Here is a 15,213-nt window from a genome sequence, read left to right on the forward strand (position 1 = left end):
AATTCCTCGTCCTCTGCTCTCCTAAAGCACCATAAATTATTTAAACCACTTAACAGGTCGCTCCAGCGGTCCCGTCCTCAGGTTAAGTCAACGATGGGTCCAAAGTGAAGAACGTTTAGCACTGGCCCAAATAAACCTGATTTACAGCGAACCTGTCATGGGTTCTGAGGAATTGACATCTCAATCCAGGACCTGAGCGCAGCGCCATGTGTGCTGTGTTCAGAGGCGGCATGAATTGAATCTTAATGCTGAATTTATGGTGCACAGATCCCTGCACCTATCATGATATACATGCCGGAACGTACCACGACCTTGTGTTGGCAACAATTCACATATTTTGCATGTGTGTTTTCAAATGTTTCAGGAAACAAATCATTTTTTCACCGTCTTACATCAACGTGATCAACGTGTCGGGTGCCTGCACCTTTTTTAGCGCAACGTGAGCAGACTTGTTGGAACGGAGCATGAGGAGAACGGCAACAACAGACAGCTCAACCCTTTTAGCTTTCGCTCGCTCCCCCTCCTCTGAGCTCCCTCTTGTTAATGAAGACGCGTGGTTCTACTTCTTGAGAGCATCATCAGGACCTCCTGAAGAGGACCTGTCGCTGACCTTGTTTGTGAACCCTCTGTCCTCCTCCAGGTTCAGACCACCACCATGTGCATCTCCGTCAGCCTGAGCGGCTCAGTGGTGTTGGGCTGCCTGTTCGCGCCGAAGGTCCACATCATCCTGTTCCAGCCCCAGAAGAATGTCTGCACCCTCAGAGTCGCCACCACCCGCTTCAGCGTGACCACCGGCCCGGGCTCCAGCTTCTCTCAAGGTACACGCACACACATTTCAAAGTGTTTTACTTTATATTAGTAACGTTCTAATTTTATCCAACTCACATCTTTTCACGCCGACATTTGGTCATGAAAACAATGCAGAATAGAAGGAAGGAAATTTGCTTTTCAACTGCCAGTGTGGCTGTAAATGTGAATGAAAACATTCCTTCTCATTATTGTTTAATGTCTCACAGCATCTGCCTCCAACGTTGTCCCGACGGTGTGCAACGGACGGGAGGTCGTGGACTCCACAACCTCGTCCTTGTGAAAGCCGGCCCGGCTCCTCTGCCAGACGTTGTAAACAGTTATTTAATCTCTAGTCCTCAATCAGGTGTCTCAGATATTACAGAGATCGCGCAGACGGTTGTCCTGACTTTGTTGTCCTCAAAGTGCTGTGAGTACAATGTTCCCAATTCTATGATTCTGTTCTGTTTGATTAGCAATTTTAAATGAGATGACGATGAAGTTTTAGCCCTTGTATTACAACTTCTATTTGCAATGATGGAGTAAACTATAGTAAATCTGTTAAATGTAATATATAATGTACAAGACCTTTTTAATGTAGACTTTGGTGATCCAGTTTGTGCTTTCTTGTAATTTATGTAAATAAATGGTGTCTTTTTTTAATCAATACAAATTTGACCTCATGGCTCGTTCTTGCACATGATAATAAGCTCAATTAAATGAGATTTCCTTTTACACATTCAGATATCTACTGTGAAAATATGCGCTAGCCAAACACCTTTGGAGAATAATTAAGTTTTTAAACATTTATGAACACTATTTAGACCCACACCAGCCAGGCTGCACTGATGCTGCGCAGCTGCCTTGAGTAAATTTGGTGTCTTTCACAGGAACACTTTCAGGTGTGACAAAAAGGAAAACATGGAAAATGTATCATAATGTTTTGCGTCCGTCTGGATTTTAAAATCTGATCTGTTTTATCGCCGCCATCTGACGAGACCGAACAATATCTTAAGGGGGGATAACAAGCGTGAATTAGGCTTACTACTGCCACCTAGTGTCCATAGAGAAGAGCAGCATTTCAAAAGGAAACAGCTGTTTCTTGCTGTAAATATTGCATAGGAAGAAAGTATAAAACTATTTCTGTTTAGCTTTAAATATAACTATGATACGTCGTTACATATAATTATAAACATATATATATTATGATTAATTAATGCCAACCTTATTAGCATGTGAGTAATCGACTATATGTTTCTGCTAAACTATGTTTAGATTAGAGCTATGCCATCTGAAGTTGCTTCAGGGCGAAAACAACTTGTGCTTGTTTGGAAAAGTGTGCTGTTCTTTTCCTCCGTGTGAAATACTTAATAGAGCGTGTGTCGATCACGTGACAGTAATTACCGCACTGAGCTAGGTGGCGCTGTAGCCGCTAGTTAGCCTAGCTCATTCGGCGTTAGCATGATGCCTCGCCCAGGCCAAACGTAGCGGAGCTCCTCCTCTTCCTCCATGACTGTAAGTCACTGCAAACTTCCTGCATTCATCGCCCTCGGACGAGCCGCTGTGGGTCGCCGCCTCCGCGGTAATAGAGTCGTCTTTGTCCGTCTGTCCTGCCGTGGCCTCGGTGGATTGATTAGTGACGTCAAAGGCAAGTTACTCAAGAATTCACGTCGTTTTCAAAATAACTCACATTTAAGGTGACAATTGCTTTTAAAAGGAACATTAAGCTTGCTCATCTGGCACCAGCTTATTACCCCTGTCCCTACATGTCATTACTAACTAGTAATTACATGGTAACTAACGTCACATGCGTAATTGATCCATTTGTGCTGCTCCTCGGTGAGGGAGGGTGAAATGGTCGGGCATGTCTGAGCCTGTCCAGGATTAAATTACATTCATCAGTAGCTTTCTCTCCTTGCTCTTCCAAACAGGATCATGCCACCAAAGAGGAGAGCCGCCTCTGCTGCCAGGGCAGGAGGGAAGAAGGCAAAAGAGGAGACTTCGGAGCCCAAAGATGCCTTCACCTCCGCCAAAGAGGCCCTCCTGGCTGCGGGGCCGCAGGTCAAAGGCAGGAGGAAGGTGGATGAACACTGCCAGGTGTCAGCATCTGCCGAGGTGAGGAGCAGGTGGCCGCGACGCTTCCGTGGAGTTCTCCGCTTTCGTAATGTTTGCTAACGTGTGTTGTCTCACCAGGTGCACGAAGACTACGACTGCATGCTCAATCAAACAAACATCGGGCAAAACAATAACAAGTTCTACGTCATTCAAGTGATCAAAGACAACAACCGGTTCTATTCTTGGAACAGATGGGGCAGGGTGGTAAGTTAGTTTGCCCTCGCTATCACGTAACATCATTGTGAGCACTGATTGGCTCCTCTTTGAAATCCAGGGGGAAGTGGGACAGAGCAAACTCAGCCCGTTTGATAAGCTGGAAAAAGCTGTCAAGGACTTTGAAAAGAAGTTTAAAGACAAGACAAAGAACAGCTGGAGCGATCGGTCGAACTTTGTGTCCTACGCTGGGAAGTACACCATGATCGAGGTGGATGGAGAGCAGGACGCCGAGGTCAAGGTGGGCCGTTATCCTCCCTGATGCAGCGCCTCAAACTGCAGCGGTTTGGCATGAGCATCTAAACGTGTGCTTCCAGGTGGACGAAGTGGACGGCAAAAACGTCAAGTCAGCAAAATTCTTCGTCCTTCCCTGCACGCTCGACGGCGCCACCAAGAACCTGATAAGCTGATTTTTCAGCAACGACATGTTTTAAAGAAGGCTAGGAATGCATGAACTTAGGTGGGTGCGTCTCAGCTCAGCACGCTTCAAACTGGTTCTGAATAAGAACACCAGCTTAACCAGTGTGGAAAACTGGTGGAATTTTGGACGAGGTGAGGGATGTAAAACATGCACAGCATCACCACTTAAGCACAGATGATCTCTGACTCCTATTTTAGGATCATAGTTACTGGATAAAGATATAAAGGAATTAAAAGTCACACCTTTTTTTTTGCGACGTGGGCTTTCACGTGCGCACACGTGTTTTCTTTTTATGCAGACATCAAGAAGATGCCTTTTGGAAACTCAGTAAAATGCAGATTGCAAAGGGCTTTGAAGTGCTGGAGGAGATCGAAGCAGCCATGAAGCAACGAAGAGGAAGCTCGCGCCTGGAAGAGCTTTCCTCAAAGTTCTTCACCACCGTTCCACACAACTTTGGCCGGAACAGGCCGCCAACGATCAACAGCCAAGAAATTGTGGAGCAAAAAAAGAGATGCTCATGGTGAGATCATTTTAAAGAGCCCTCGACGTTTGCAGCAACGGCTAACTTCTTTTTTCCTGTTGCGTGCGAAGGTGCTGGCAGACATCGAGCTGGCCCAGACTCTGAAGTCGGAGACCGAGAAGGCGCAGGAGGAGATGATAGAGACGGTTCCTCACCCTCTGGATCAAGACTACAACTCTCTCAGATGCCGCCCTGAGTCTGCTGGGACACAGAGACAGAAACATTTAAGGTACCATCTAATGCGAAGCTCTTATATGGCCACGCCAGGGATGAGATGTTGGGTCCTTCGCCTGTGCTGCTCCTCTGCTCGGCACAAAGGCACTTTTATTGTTTTTTGTTGGTATTGAATCTATTACATCTCATTTTCTACAGCAGGAATAAAAATACTGAAAGCTGAAGCTGCTAATAATAAATAAATCTTGTTTGTCATCGAAAGATTATACAAAAGTACCTGGAAATGACTTCAAACGGTTACCGCAATCCAAAGATCCTCAACGTGTGGGAGGCGGACAGAGAGACGGAGGTAAGAGCAGCTCCACTGATCCGACAGGACCGACCTCCTCCGGCTAACATTCACTGCACGTCTCAGGGAGACGCTTCGGTGAAAACGACAGCCTGGAGAACCGCCGTCTTCTGTGGCACGGCACAAAACATAGCGGTGGTGGCAGCCATCCTGAAGAGCGGCCTGAGGATCATGCCCCACTCAGGGGGCCGTGTCGGTCGCGGCATCTACTTTGCATCTGAAAACAGCAAATCCGCTGGTTACGGTGAGGCTGACTCCACGACGGCAAAGAAGCCTTAAATAAACCTGGATGCGATCATAACTATATTATTATAACGTGTGTGTGTTTTTGTAGTACGAACCTCCAAAAACACCGGCGTGATGTTTCTGTGCGAGGTTCGCCCTTGGGAAGGAGAAGACCATCACCGTGACAACTCCTCCTTAAAGAAGGCTCCTGCAGGCTTTGACTAGCGTGGTGGCGCGAGGACTGGTGTAGCCGGGTACACTTGTTTATTACACCTCTATTACACTTTCGGCGACCAATGCGCGTTTCTTTCAGCAAAACTGGACTTAGCGTCTGAGTTCAAGTCTCACAAACTCCCCAGCAGGAGGTGTGATGCGCCTGAGGAGGACAGCAAGCTGTCAGGCGACATTAAAGCAACAAGTCGGGTCATAGGCTCCACTTCTGTGTTTTCAGGATCCAAAGAGGACACTTTCACTCACGCTGGAGGGGAAGAAGTGTCCGTTGCCCCAGGGGCCGCCTGTGGATCAGCCCCCATACTCCGGCAGGCCACTTCAGCAACAGCGAGTACTCTCATCTACAAAGTAGAGTCAGTGTCGCCTGCGTTACCTGCTGGAGCTGAAGATGGCCTGATTCAGCTCAGGGGAGGAGTTGACAGGGCCCCGCTCGCTCAGTGGAAGGTGAAACGCCGGTCTCTGAATATGATTGTCTGCAGAGTCTTTTCCCATAATGCAATGGGGATTCTCGCTGCCTTGGTGCCTTATTGTTTTGCACAGTGTGACGGGGGCCTCGCTGTTCCTTCGACTTTTAATACTTTCCTGAGTTTGTACTTTCCCAGATCTTGGGTTTAGCTCCCGAGTTCTCCTTGGTTTCACTTTTCTTTCACCTTTTACACCTCGCTGCATTCATTAGCGCGGTGTGGATTTATAAAACCGGCAGAAATGATAATATATTTCTCTGAAGGAGGACTTAATTCTTTTGCACTTGCTTAAAAGCGCATCTATTTGAATGTTAAGCATACGGGCTGTGATCAAGGCAAAGGTACCTTCACTTATGCAAATCTGAAGTGAAACATTTCTACTCAAGCAGCTCTAGTGGTTAGAATGCAGGATAAACATATAGCTCATAAATCATGACTGCATGATTTAAAAACACACTAAAGTTCTGATGCCTACATGTCTGGTGAGTTTTCTTATTACCTGCTGCATTTTTGCACTGAAAATAATAAAGTAAAGTAGCTGCTCGACGTTTGGCCTCCTTCTTTTGAGCAGTCTGGTGATCCTAACAGATATTACTATAATTTACTTCTGTTTCTGTATGTGATTATAAATGAAATAGGTTTCATGGTTTAAAGCACTGTTATCGTGTAATTACTATAAATAGACCCCTCTCTAAACTCCCCACCCTTAATGCTAAATAAACGTGTGTGAAAACCAACACTGTGTGTTATAACTGAGCAAGAATCTGGTGGAGAATAGGACACAGAGAAGAGGCTGCGCGGGTGAGGACAAAAAAAGAAACAATGAGTGACAGTCAGTACCACACAGAGCGCAGGACAGGAGTGACGTGGACACACACACACAGAGAGAGAGAGAGAGAGCGTCCACATCTGTCACATCTACACTCAGTTTGAATCTCCTGAGGACTGAAGACACTTTGGGTGACCTGCAGTCAGACATACGCCATCAGTGACGGGACCAGGTGAGTGGAAGATCGATGAAGTAGATCAAATGTACAATTTGTGCTGTGTTGGTGTATTTTCCTCAAAAAAAAAAAAAATTGTGTTGTGCAGATAAAATAATTTCGCCTAGCAAATATCTGCTCGAAAGCTGTTGGACAGCTTCAACTGCTGCTTCTGCAGCTTCAGACATAATGTCCATTAGTTATTTGAGCTCGTGTCAGAACAGTTTGGTCTCTTTAACACAGAACTTCCATCCACAACGGCCTTGGAAATGGAGGGAGTCCTTAAGAAGTAACATGATGGCCGTCAGACCCGCCCCGGTGCTGGCGGGCCTGCCGAACCTCACCACAACCGTATGGACTACAAATCCCACAGTTCCCGCCGATGTGGGCGTGGTCACCAGCTCCCAGTCCCAGATCAAAGACCTTTTCGGGTTGTTCTGCATGGTGACCCTGAATCTCATTGCCTTGCTGTCCAACACCGGCGTGATGGTGGCCATCGCGCGGGCCCCCCACCTCAAGAGATTTGCGTTTGTGTGTCACCTGTGCGGCGTGGACCTGCTGTGCGCCATCCTGCTCATGCCGCTAGGCATCATATCCAGCTCGCCATTTTTCAGCACGGTGGCGTTCACTGTCCTGGAGTGTCAGGTTTACATCTTCCTCAACGTCTTCCTCATCTCTCTGACCATCCTCACCATCACGGCCGTCAACGTGGAGCGCTACTTCTACATTGTCCACCCAATGCGCTACGAGGTCAAGATGACCATCAACCTCGCCGTCGGCGTCATGCTCCTGATCTGGGTGAAGTCGGCCCTCTTGGCTCTGGTCTCCGTTTTTGGGTGGCCGGCTTACGGGCACCAGAGCTCCATCGCCGCAGCCCACTGCTCGCTTCACGCCAGCCACAGCCGCCTGCGAGGCGTGTTCGCCGTGCTCTTCACCGTGGTCTGTTTCCTGCTCCCCGCGGTGGTCATACTGGCCGTCTACTGCGCCGTCTACAAGGTGGCTCGCTCTGCCGCCCTGCAGCTGGTCCCCACCGTGCCCGCCTGGGCCAACGCCAACCTCGCCAAGAACCGCTCGGACTCCATCAACAGCCAGACCACCATGATTGGCGCCGCCCACAGTCTGCCCCAGCGTCTGTCTCCAGAGAGGGCCTTCAGCGGGGGCAAGGCCGCCCTCACCTTGGTCTTCATCGTGGGTCAGTTCTTGCTGTGCTGGCTGCCCTTTTTCATCTTCCACCTGCACATGTCTCTGACTGGCTCCCTGCAGAGCCCGGGGGACCTGGAGGAGGTGGTGACCTGGCTGGCCTACTCCTCCTTTGCAGTCAATCCCTTCTTCTACGGGCTTTTGAACAGGCAAATCAGAGAACAGCTGGTGAAGTTTCACCGCTGCTGCTCCACGCAGGCCACAGAGATCGGGGCATCCAGCCACGAGGGTTCCCTGCAGGAAAACCTCCTCCAGTTTTTCCAGAGAAGCAGCAAATCAACAGAAGCCCCATCAGGCTGTGTTGGGTCCCATCCCCAAAACACAGCGGACCGAAGTGTAAAGGTGCCCGGACTAGTCCCTGTGGAACACACATCACAGTGATGGACACATGTCAGTTTTATCTTCTCATTTCATCCGATGGTGCTACAGTCTAACAAAAACTTCTGAAAATGTTCCTTGGGTACATCATTCAACGTTTCTTTTTGCTACATTTAAATGAGTCCCTGCTAAAGTCTGAGTTTGTCACCTAAAGGTGGCCGCCTCATGAAGCATCTCCTTTGAGGAAACTCGTACCCAGTGATATATATTTTTATGAAACCCCGGCAATTAAAAAGTCAATGTTTCTGTTCCAAAATCCATCCAGCAGATTTTCAATTATTGTCCAAAGGTTAAATATTTGTCTCCTTCCTGAGACACCTGGGTGACAGATATGTTGATAGAGGCCAGATGCCTTTTGAGCATGTTGTTATAGGGACTGAGTGAGACTGTGACCTGCATAGCAACAAGAACCTTACAGAGAGATGCACACACACACACACACACACACACACACACATACACAAATCTCATACTTAATGGGGCCTCATACATTTGGCGATTAATTAATAAGTAGACAAAATAAATCTTGTCCAGAGGACAATCGTAAATCAGGCCTGTCTGGGAGGTGTGTCCTGTTGTTGTGGACCTTTGACTTCTTTGGTGGATATTTTGGTGGGACTACCACTTTTTTATTTATTTTTTACTGTGCACCCCCTATTTAATTGCAAAACTGGAAATTTAAATCTGGAGTTTTCTACAAAGTATCGTGCCAGGATGTCCTCATTATTGAAAGTTTTGTTAGCAGATGAACTGGGAACTCAGGGAAGACTTTTTTGATGTTGTCAGAGGTGCGACCCAATAAACGTATTAAATCTAGAGTTCAAATCCCGCCTCTGCATCGTCACAGGCAGCCGCCACCGGCATTTTAGAGGAAGATGGAAGATGGTGACCAAGAGAGGGCGCTAAATACCAGTAGCTTCCCCTCCATCATTGATTGGATTCTGGAGACCTCAGACAATACAAAAGTAAGCTGAAGCACTTAAGAACAATGTTTAACCAAACCTGTACTGTTAATAAAAATGTAAAACATGTTTTACAAGATTTTTCTGATAGAATTAAAAAAAAAAAAGTATTTATCATTGTATTGATTGTGCATATTTGGGATGTCAACCTCAAAGCAAGCGCACATTTTGGGTTAATAAAACCGGATTTCACAATAACGCCTGTTTTTGATGAGTCAGCAGGAGGTGTGCGTGTTTCTCGTTCCATTTAACGCTTGTTTTTACGCACCCATACAAAATAACACAAATTTTCAATTACAATTACATTATCCATGGCATTGATTGCTATTTGGGCATATTTATAAGTGCATTTGAGCATCTGGACATGTAATATTGGTAGTTATGAATAAATTCTTATCATTTCATTCATTCTTCAACATGTCAGTTGTATGACTTTTGTGTCCGACGTAATTTTGACAGTCGCAATGTCCCGTCATATAAATCACGCCTAATGAATAAATGTATTAAGAGATGCAGATGCATATGACAAACATGATTACGTGTTTTAAATTTGATTTTTAAAGGCTGTAATGCTGTTAGGGCTTCCGTAACCGGGTCGTGACTTTATTACTGATTTCTGTCTGGTTCCTGGTTTATGCTCTCTCTCATCTTCAAATACATTCTGAGAAATGTATTTAGATGTATCGCATTTTGATGGAGGATGGTCATGATGCGTGGACCCTATTGCCACCAATGTGCTGGCCGGCAGCTCATCTTTGCTTCTGCAATATTGAAGAGGCGGAGGTTTTGTGTATCAGGCCAGTAAAGGAGAGGGTTTAACCGTAAACCATCCTCCTCCCCCATTGTGATCCTCTCCTGTAGGGTCCAAGGATGCCACTACAGCAGCCAAATAGATGAGAAAGCTCGATAAAATACAGATTAAATGGGAAACCAACCAACCAACACCAGAGAGGATGAGGTGTTTGAAGTCTGAATTCCTGACTCCAGGGCCGACCTTAGCCTTCTTCGCAACCTAGACAAATTTGCTCAACTGTGTAATAAGAAAAATATTCAAAGTAAAAAAGAGGAGAGGAGAGGAGAGGAGAGGAGAGGAGAGGAGAGGAGAGGAGAGGAGAGGACGAGGAGAGGAGAGGAGAGGAGAGGAGAGGAGAGAGACGGGGAGAAGAGAGGAGAGGGGAGGGGGAGAGGAGAGGAGAGGAGAGGAGAGGAGAGGAGAGGAGAGGAGAGGAGAGGAGAGGAGAGGAGAGGAGAGGAGAGGAGAGGATGGGAGAGGAGAGGAAGGGTGGACAACGGCCTATAACTTGCTAACACGTCGGGATCCAGTGATGGTTTTTTAAGCAATGGTTTAATCACTGCCACGTTGTAGGACCGAGGTACATAACCTGTCAATAAAGAACAATTGATCTGGTCTAGAATAGAACTGCCTATAATTGGTAAAACATCCTTCAACAGGTGTGTTGGGCTGGGATCTAAAAGCGTGATGGACCTGTATTTCTGAATTAGTGAAGACGCCTCAGAAAAATATACAGGGCTGAAGAAGTTTAAGAAGTTTAAGTGCTCAGAGTATGTTCCCACAGACGGCACAACTGGTGATGGTCTGATACAAGAATTTAGGAAACATTTGCTAGCAAATAATGTTGGTAAATTGACTAAAAGATTCCAGAAGTAAAAGGCAGGATGTTTTTTTTACATATTCATGTAACATTGTGACAGAAAAATGTGTTAATTACTAATAGGATTAAACCAAAATGTGTCTCAATTTAGTCATATTGAGATCAGTAATATTACTGCAGCTGAAGCATTCGATTACAGACCTCACCTGCCTGGTTCCCAGGGGTCAGGTGGTGTCTTTGATGTGGTGGAGGTAGTGTCTTTGATGTGGTGGAGGTGGTGCCCACTCCAAGATGCCGGAGGCTCACTCTGACATGTATTCAAACATACAGTACATCCACACTATACATATGTTTCTCCTTTCCTTATTTCTGTACAAACAATAAAGCTGTAGGACGTACATCCACTACAGGCCCTACATACACCACACATACATCCACTACAGGCCCTACATACACCACACATACATCCACTACAGGCCCTACATACACCACACATACATCCACTACAGGCCCTACATACACCACACATACATCCACTACAGGCCCTACATACACCACACATACATCCACTACAGGCCCTAAATACACCACACATACATCCACTACAGGCCCTACATACACCACACATACATCCACTACAGGCCCTACATACACCACACATACATCCACTACAGGCCCTACATACACCACACATACATCCACTACAGGCCCTACATACACCACACATACATCCACTACAGGCCCTACATACACCACACATACATCCACTACAGGCCCTACATACACCACACATACATCTACTACAGGCCCTACATACACCACACATACATCCACTCGAGGCCCTACATACACCACACATACATCCACTACAGGCCCTACATACACCACACATACATCCACTACAGGCCCTACATACACCACACATACATCCACTACAGGCCCTACATACACCACACATACATCCACTACAGGCCCTACATACACCACACATACATCCACTACAGGCCCTACATACACCACACATACATCCACTACAGGCCCTACATACACCACACATACATCCACTCCAGGCCCTACATACACCACACATACATCCACTACAGGCCCTACATACACCACACATACATCCACTACAGGCCCTACATACACCACACATACATCCACTACAGGCCCTACATACACCACACATACATCCACTACAGGCCCTACATACACCACACATACATCCACTACAGGCCCTACATACACCACACATACATCCACTACAGGCCCTACATACACCACACATACATCCAGTACAGGCCCTACATACACCACACATACATCCACTACAGGCCCTACATACACCACACATACATCTACTACAGGCCCTACATACACCACACATACATCCACTCCAGGCCCTACATACACCACACATACATCCACTACAGGCCCTACATACACCACACATACATCCACTACAGGCCCTACATACACCACACATACATCCACTACAGGCCCTACATACACCACACATACATCCACTACAGGCCCTACATACACCACACATACATCCACTACAGGCCCTACATACACCACACATACATCCACTACAGGCCCTACATACACCACACATACATCCACTACAGGCCCTACATACACCACACATACATCCACTACAGGCCCTACATACACCACACATACATCCACTACAGGCCCTACATACACCACACATACATCCACTCCAGGCCCTACATACACCACACATACATCCACTACAGGCCCTACATACACCACACATACATCCACTACAGGCCCTACATACACCACACATACATCCACTCCAGGCCCTACAGGCCCTAATGTTATCTTTATATTTTGACTATATTTGACTCCTCCTCAGCCTTTCTTCTTTTGCAGAGCGGTGCGGTCTTCGTTGTCCATTTCATGATGGATAAAGTTGTAAATAAAGTCACCAGTCCTCCTCTGACTGATCGCTTGTCCGCTGACTTTAAATGTGCCCCCACGTCATGTGACATGATACAGTTATTTTGTGAGTTTTTTCATGTTTTTATTTCTTTTTAAGGCAGAAACGTACAAGTGTTTTTCTCTGTTACATTCACACTAAATTAATAAAGCCAACTGAAGGTTGGAGTCGTAGAAATAGAGGCAGTTTCCTTCACTTCTTGCCTCTTTTCTTCTCACTGGATGATTTCTGGAACATCCTTTTCTTGTGGTTAGCAAGCATCGCCTGCTGCTGCATCACTGGACACTGTGGGATCAAGTACAAAATCAGAAAGCCATCATGGCAACGGCGTGTGATCACACTGTTGGGACTGGATTTGGGATTCTCCCACTCGTCTGAAAGTTCACTCACCCAGCCGGAAGTGCTCTTGAGGTTCCACGGAGGCCGCACAGTGTACACCTTTTGGGACAGCGACGGAAGCCGGGCTCTGCTGTAGTGACCAGACACCTCTGTGTCACGATTGTCACCTGACTCCAGAGTTCTGTGGGGGAAAATTGTTAATAATGTGACTACTGCTTTTAACTGTGCAACCTCTGAAGGCCACTTGCCCTGGGTCCTCTCTCCATGAATTCACTGGGTTTGGGGGAGGGGTTTCTTCCACTGAACTGCAGACAAAGAAAAGAATCAATTTGTTAAAGATGCCGTCAATTTTGAGTGGACAGTCAGTGAACTGGTCTAGTAACCTGTCCGGTTGACTTTGAGGCTGCACATCTCTCCTCCTACTTTTCTCTCTCCGCAGCTCCCTATCTTCCAGTGACTGGCCGAACATTTCAATCACCCACTTATCTGGACAAAGACAAGAAAAGGCCGTCAGCTCACACTTCTGCGTGGTTCACCACATTTTTTTGTCTCCTGGTCAAGTGTGTTTCTCACTGATGAGTTGCCTAATGACAGTTTTGTTGGCTTGGGTCTCATCGGGGTGACTCAGCAAGATGCCGACAGTGTGTCTGATGCCGCTGTGCATCAGAAGATAAGGGTCCGAGATGGGCAGCTGCGAGGAAGAAAGACACAGAGAGAATTCAGGCTGATGTGACGAGGGCCCGGCCTCTCCTGACCGACACTTACCTCTGCCAGAAGATTCAGCAGCCTCACCCGGATCGGCAGTGCTGGGAGGCACCCGTCATGGAGAGGGCTGATCCACTTTTTGATCTCTGTTAACAGGCCATACTTGATGAAGGTCTCAACAAAGTTTGATCTGGGGGAGAACCAGTCCACAATTCATTTGTCTTCTCAGTGCTACAGCTCAAATATCAGGAGCTACAGGCTGAAAGCAACATCTTCATACTTCTTGATGAGTTCCAAGACTTGTGGAAGCAGGCACAGTTTTCTCACTGCTGGCTTTCTCTGGCTGTTCAGTATCCGGTCCTCCTGTCAAGCAAACATGGGGGTTAAAGAGGGCAAAGGTGCAGGTTGGGGTTGTGAAGGGGAAAATGCTGGGAGAGAATGAAATGGGACAAACCTCAAGGGCCACCTTCATCCTGCTGATCATGTTAAGTACAACTTTATCTCTGGGGAGGGCGGGAGTCCTGCTGCTGCTGCTGCTGCTGCTGCTGCTGAGTAGGGTGGAACTCCAGTATTACTGCTAGCAGCAGGCCATCTTAGTTTATGCTCTGTTTGCAGCTTTTTAATACTTACTGCCCCTTGTTCCTTGACCTCTGGTCTCTTCTCTTCTCTAAAAACAAGCAAAATGGGGCTTGTGGGATCAGAATTGTTTGTGTTGATATTTTTCCAGAGGTTAAACTTGGTCCAATTCTAAATGTAACTAAGCGTAACTTCAAACTGATATAAATAAAGAAAGCCTCTTGTTCATTGGTGCTTTTCTTTGCATGTCTTTTTTTAATGCAAAATAAATATTGGATGTTTCCTGATTGTTATAAGCTTACTTATTGGAACCTCCTCCTCTTCATCCTCACTCTCAGGAAAACAGATCCTCTTTCTCTTCACTGTGGCCAGAAGAAGACATAAAACAGGCCAAGATTTAATCATATCTTGAATAGTTTTGGCTCATACTCATTTGTAATTTATCCTGATGAAGAACTCACATGGTTGAACCACCTCCTCATCTTCATTGTCTGAGCAGACAGTGTTATGCTTCTCTGCAGAACAAATATGTGTTGAATATGCATTGTAAATGTCTTCATTATTTCCTTTCATTGTCTGAATATAGTTGATTTGAAAATAATTGTAATTTCTATGAGCGTAACATTAATTAAGACCGTCGCTCAATTGCTCACCTGGCAAATCCATGTTGTCTTCCTCTCAATTTATAAATGAACTGACGTGATGGTTTGAACATTCATTCTTAAGTCTTTGAACTGTCTTTCATGTTGTTTAACTGGCTTTCATCACATTGGCTTTGATATCAAGGGATTTTAAACCTTGATCTTTTAAGGCTTTTATGAAATGCACTGACATCATTGCAACAGTCAGGAACTAAGTAATAATTCTGTGCTCATAGGTGTACGTGTTAGAATCTAGCCCAACATTAAAAGAGAACTACTCAGGCGCCGTGGGTCACACACCAAGACGTGCGGATAGGCGAGATTTGATCTGTGGTTTGAAAACCATGAC

At 46.2% G+C, this 15,213-nt stretch overlaps 3 protein-coding genes and 1 pseudogene across 3 annotated transcripts; 3 read left to right on the plus strand and 1 right to left on the minus strand.

Moving 5' to 3' along the window:
• The first annotated feature begins 238 nt into the window (after positions 1-238).
• Positions 239-1,453, plus strand: LOC115246797 (metabotropic glutamate receptor 3-like). Its single transcript, XM_029826176.1, has 2 exons — positions 239-818; positions 1,017-1,453. The coding sequence occupies exons 1-2, from the start codon at positions 656-658 to the stop codon at positions 1,088-1,090; spliced, it is 237 nt and encodes a 78-aa protein (XP_029682036.1). The 5' UTR covers positions 239-655; the 3' UTR covers positions 1,091-1,453.
• A 769-nt stretch (positions 1,454-2,222) lies between these two features.
• LOC115246764 (protein mono-ADP-ribosyltransferase PARP3-like) lies at positions 2,223-4,650 on the plus strand (annotated as a pseudogene).
• Positions 4,651-5,393: 743 nt separating this feature from the next.
• Positions 5,394-9,390, plus strand: LOC115246792 (probable G-protein coupled receptor). Its single transcript, XM_029826171.1, has 3 exons — positions 5,394-5,478; positions 6,346-6,499; positions 6,725-9,390. The coding sequence occupies exon 3, from the start codon at positions 6,776-6,778 to the stop codon at positions 8,060-8,062; it is 1,287 nt and encodes a 428-aa protein (XP_029682031.1). The 5' UTR covers positions 5,394-5,478; positions 6,346-6,499; positions 6,725-6,775; the 3' UTR covers positions 8,063-9,390.
• Positions 9,391-12,654: 3,264 nt separating this feature from the next.
• On the minus strand, positions 12,655-14,538 carry LOC115246794 (protein IWS1 homolog). Its single transcript, XM_029826173.1, has 10 exons — positions 14,526-14,538; positions 14,278-14,314; positions 14,102-14,192; positions 13,928-14,010; positions 13,708-13,837; positions 13,516-13,633; positions 13,326-13,428; positions 13,191-13,247; positions 12,994-13,123; positions 12,655-12,888 (listed from the first exon to the last, which is right to left on the minus strand). Exons 3-10 carry the CDS (start codon positions 14,129-14,131, stop codon positions 12,796-12,798), a joined length of 744 nt encoding a protein of 247 aa, XP_029682033.1. The 5' UTR covers positions 14,132-14,192; positions 14,278-14,314; positions 14,526-14,538; the 3' UTR covers positions 12,655-12,795.
• Positions 14,539-15,213: the final 675 nt, after the last annotated feature.

Source organism: Takifugu rubripes, chromosome 19, assembly GCF_901000725.2.
Source record: "Takifugu rubripes chromosome 19, fTakRub1.2, whole genome shotgun sequence".
Taxonomy (NCBI): Eukaryota; Metazoa; Chordata; class Actinopteri; order Tetraodontiformes; family Tetraodontidae; genus Takifugu; species Takifugu rubripes.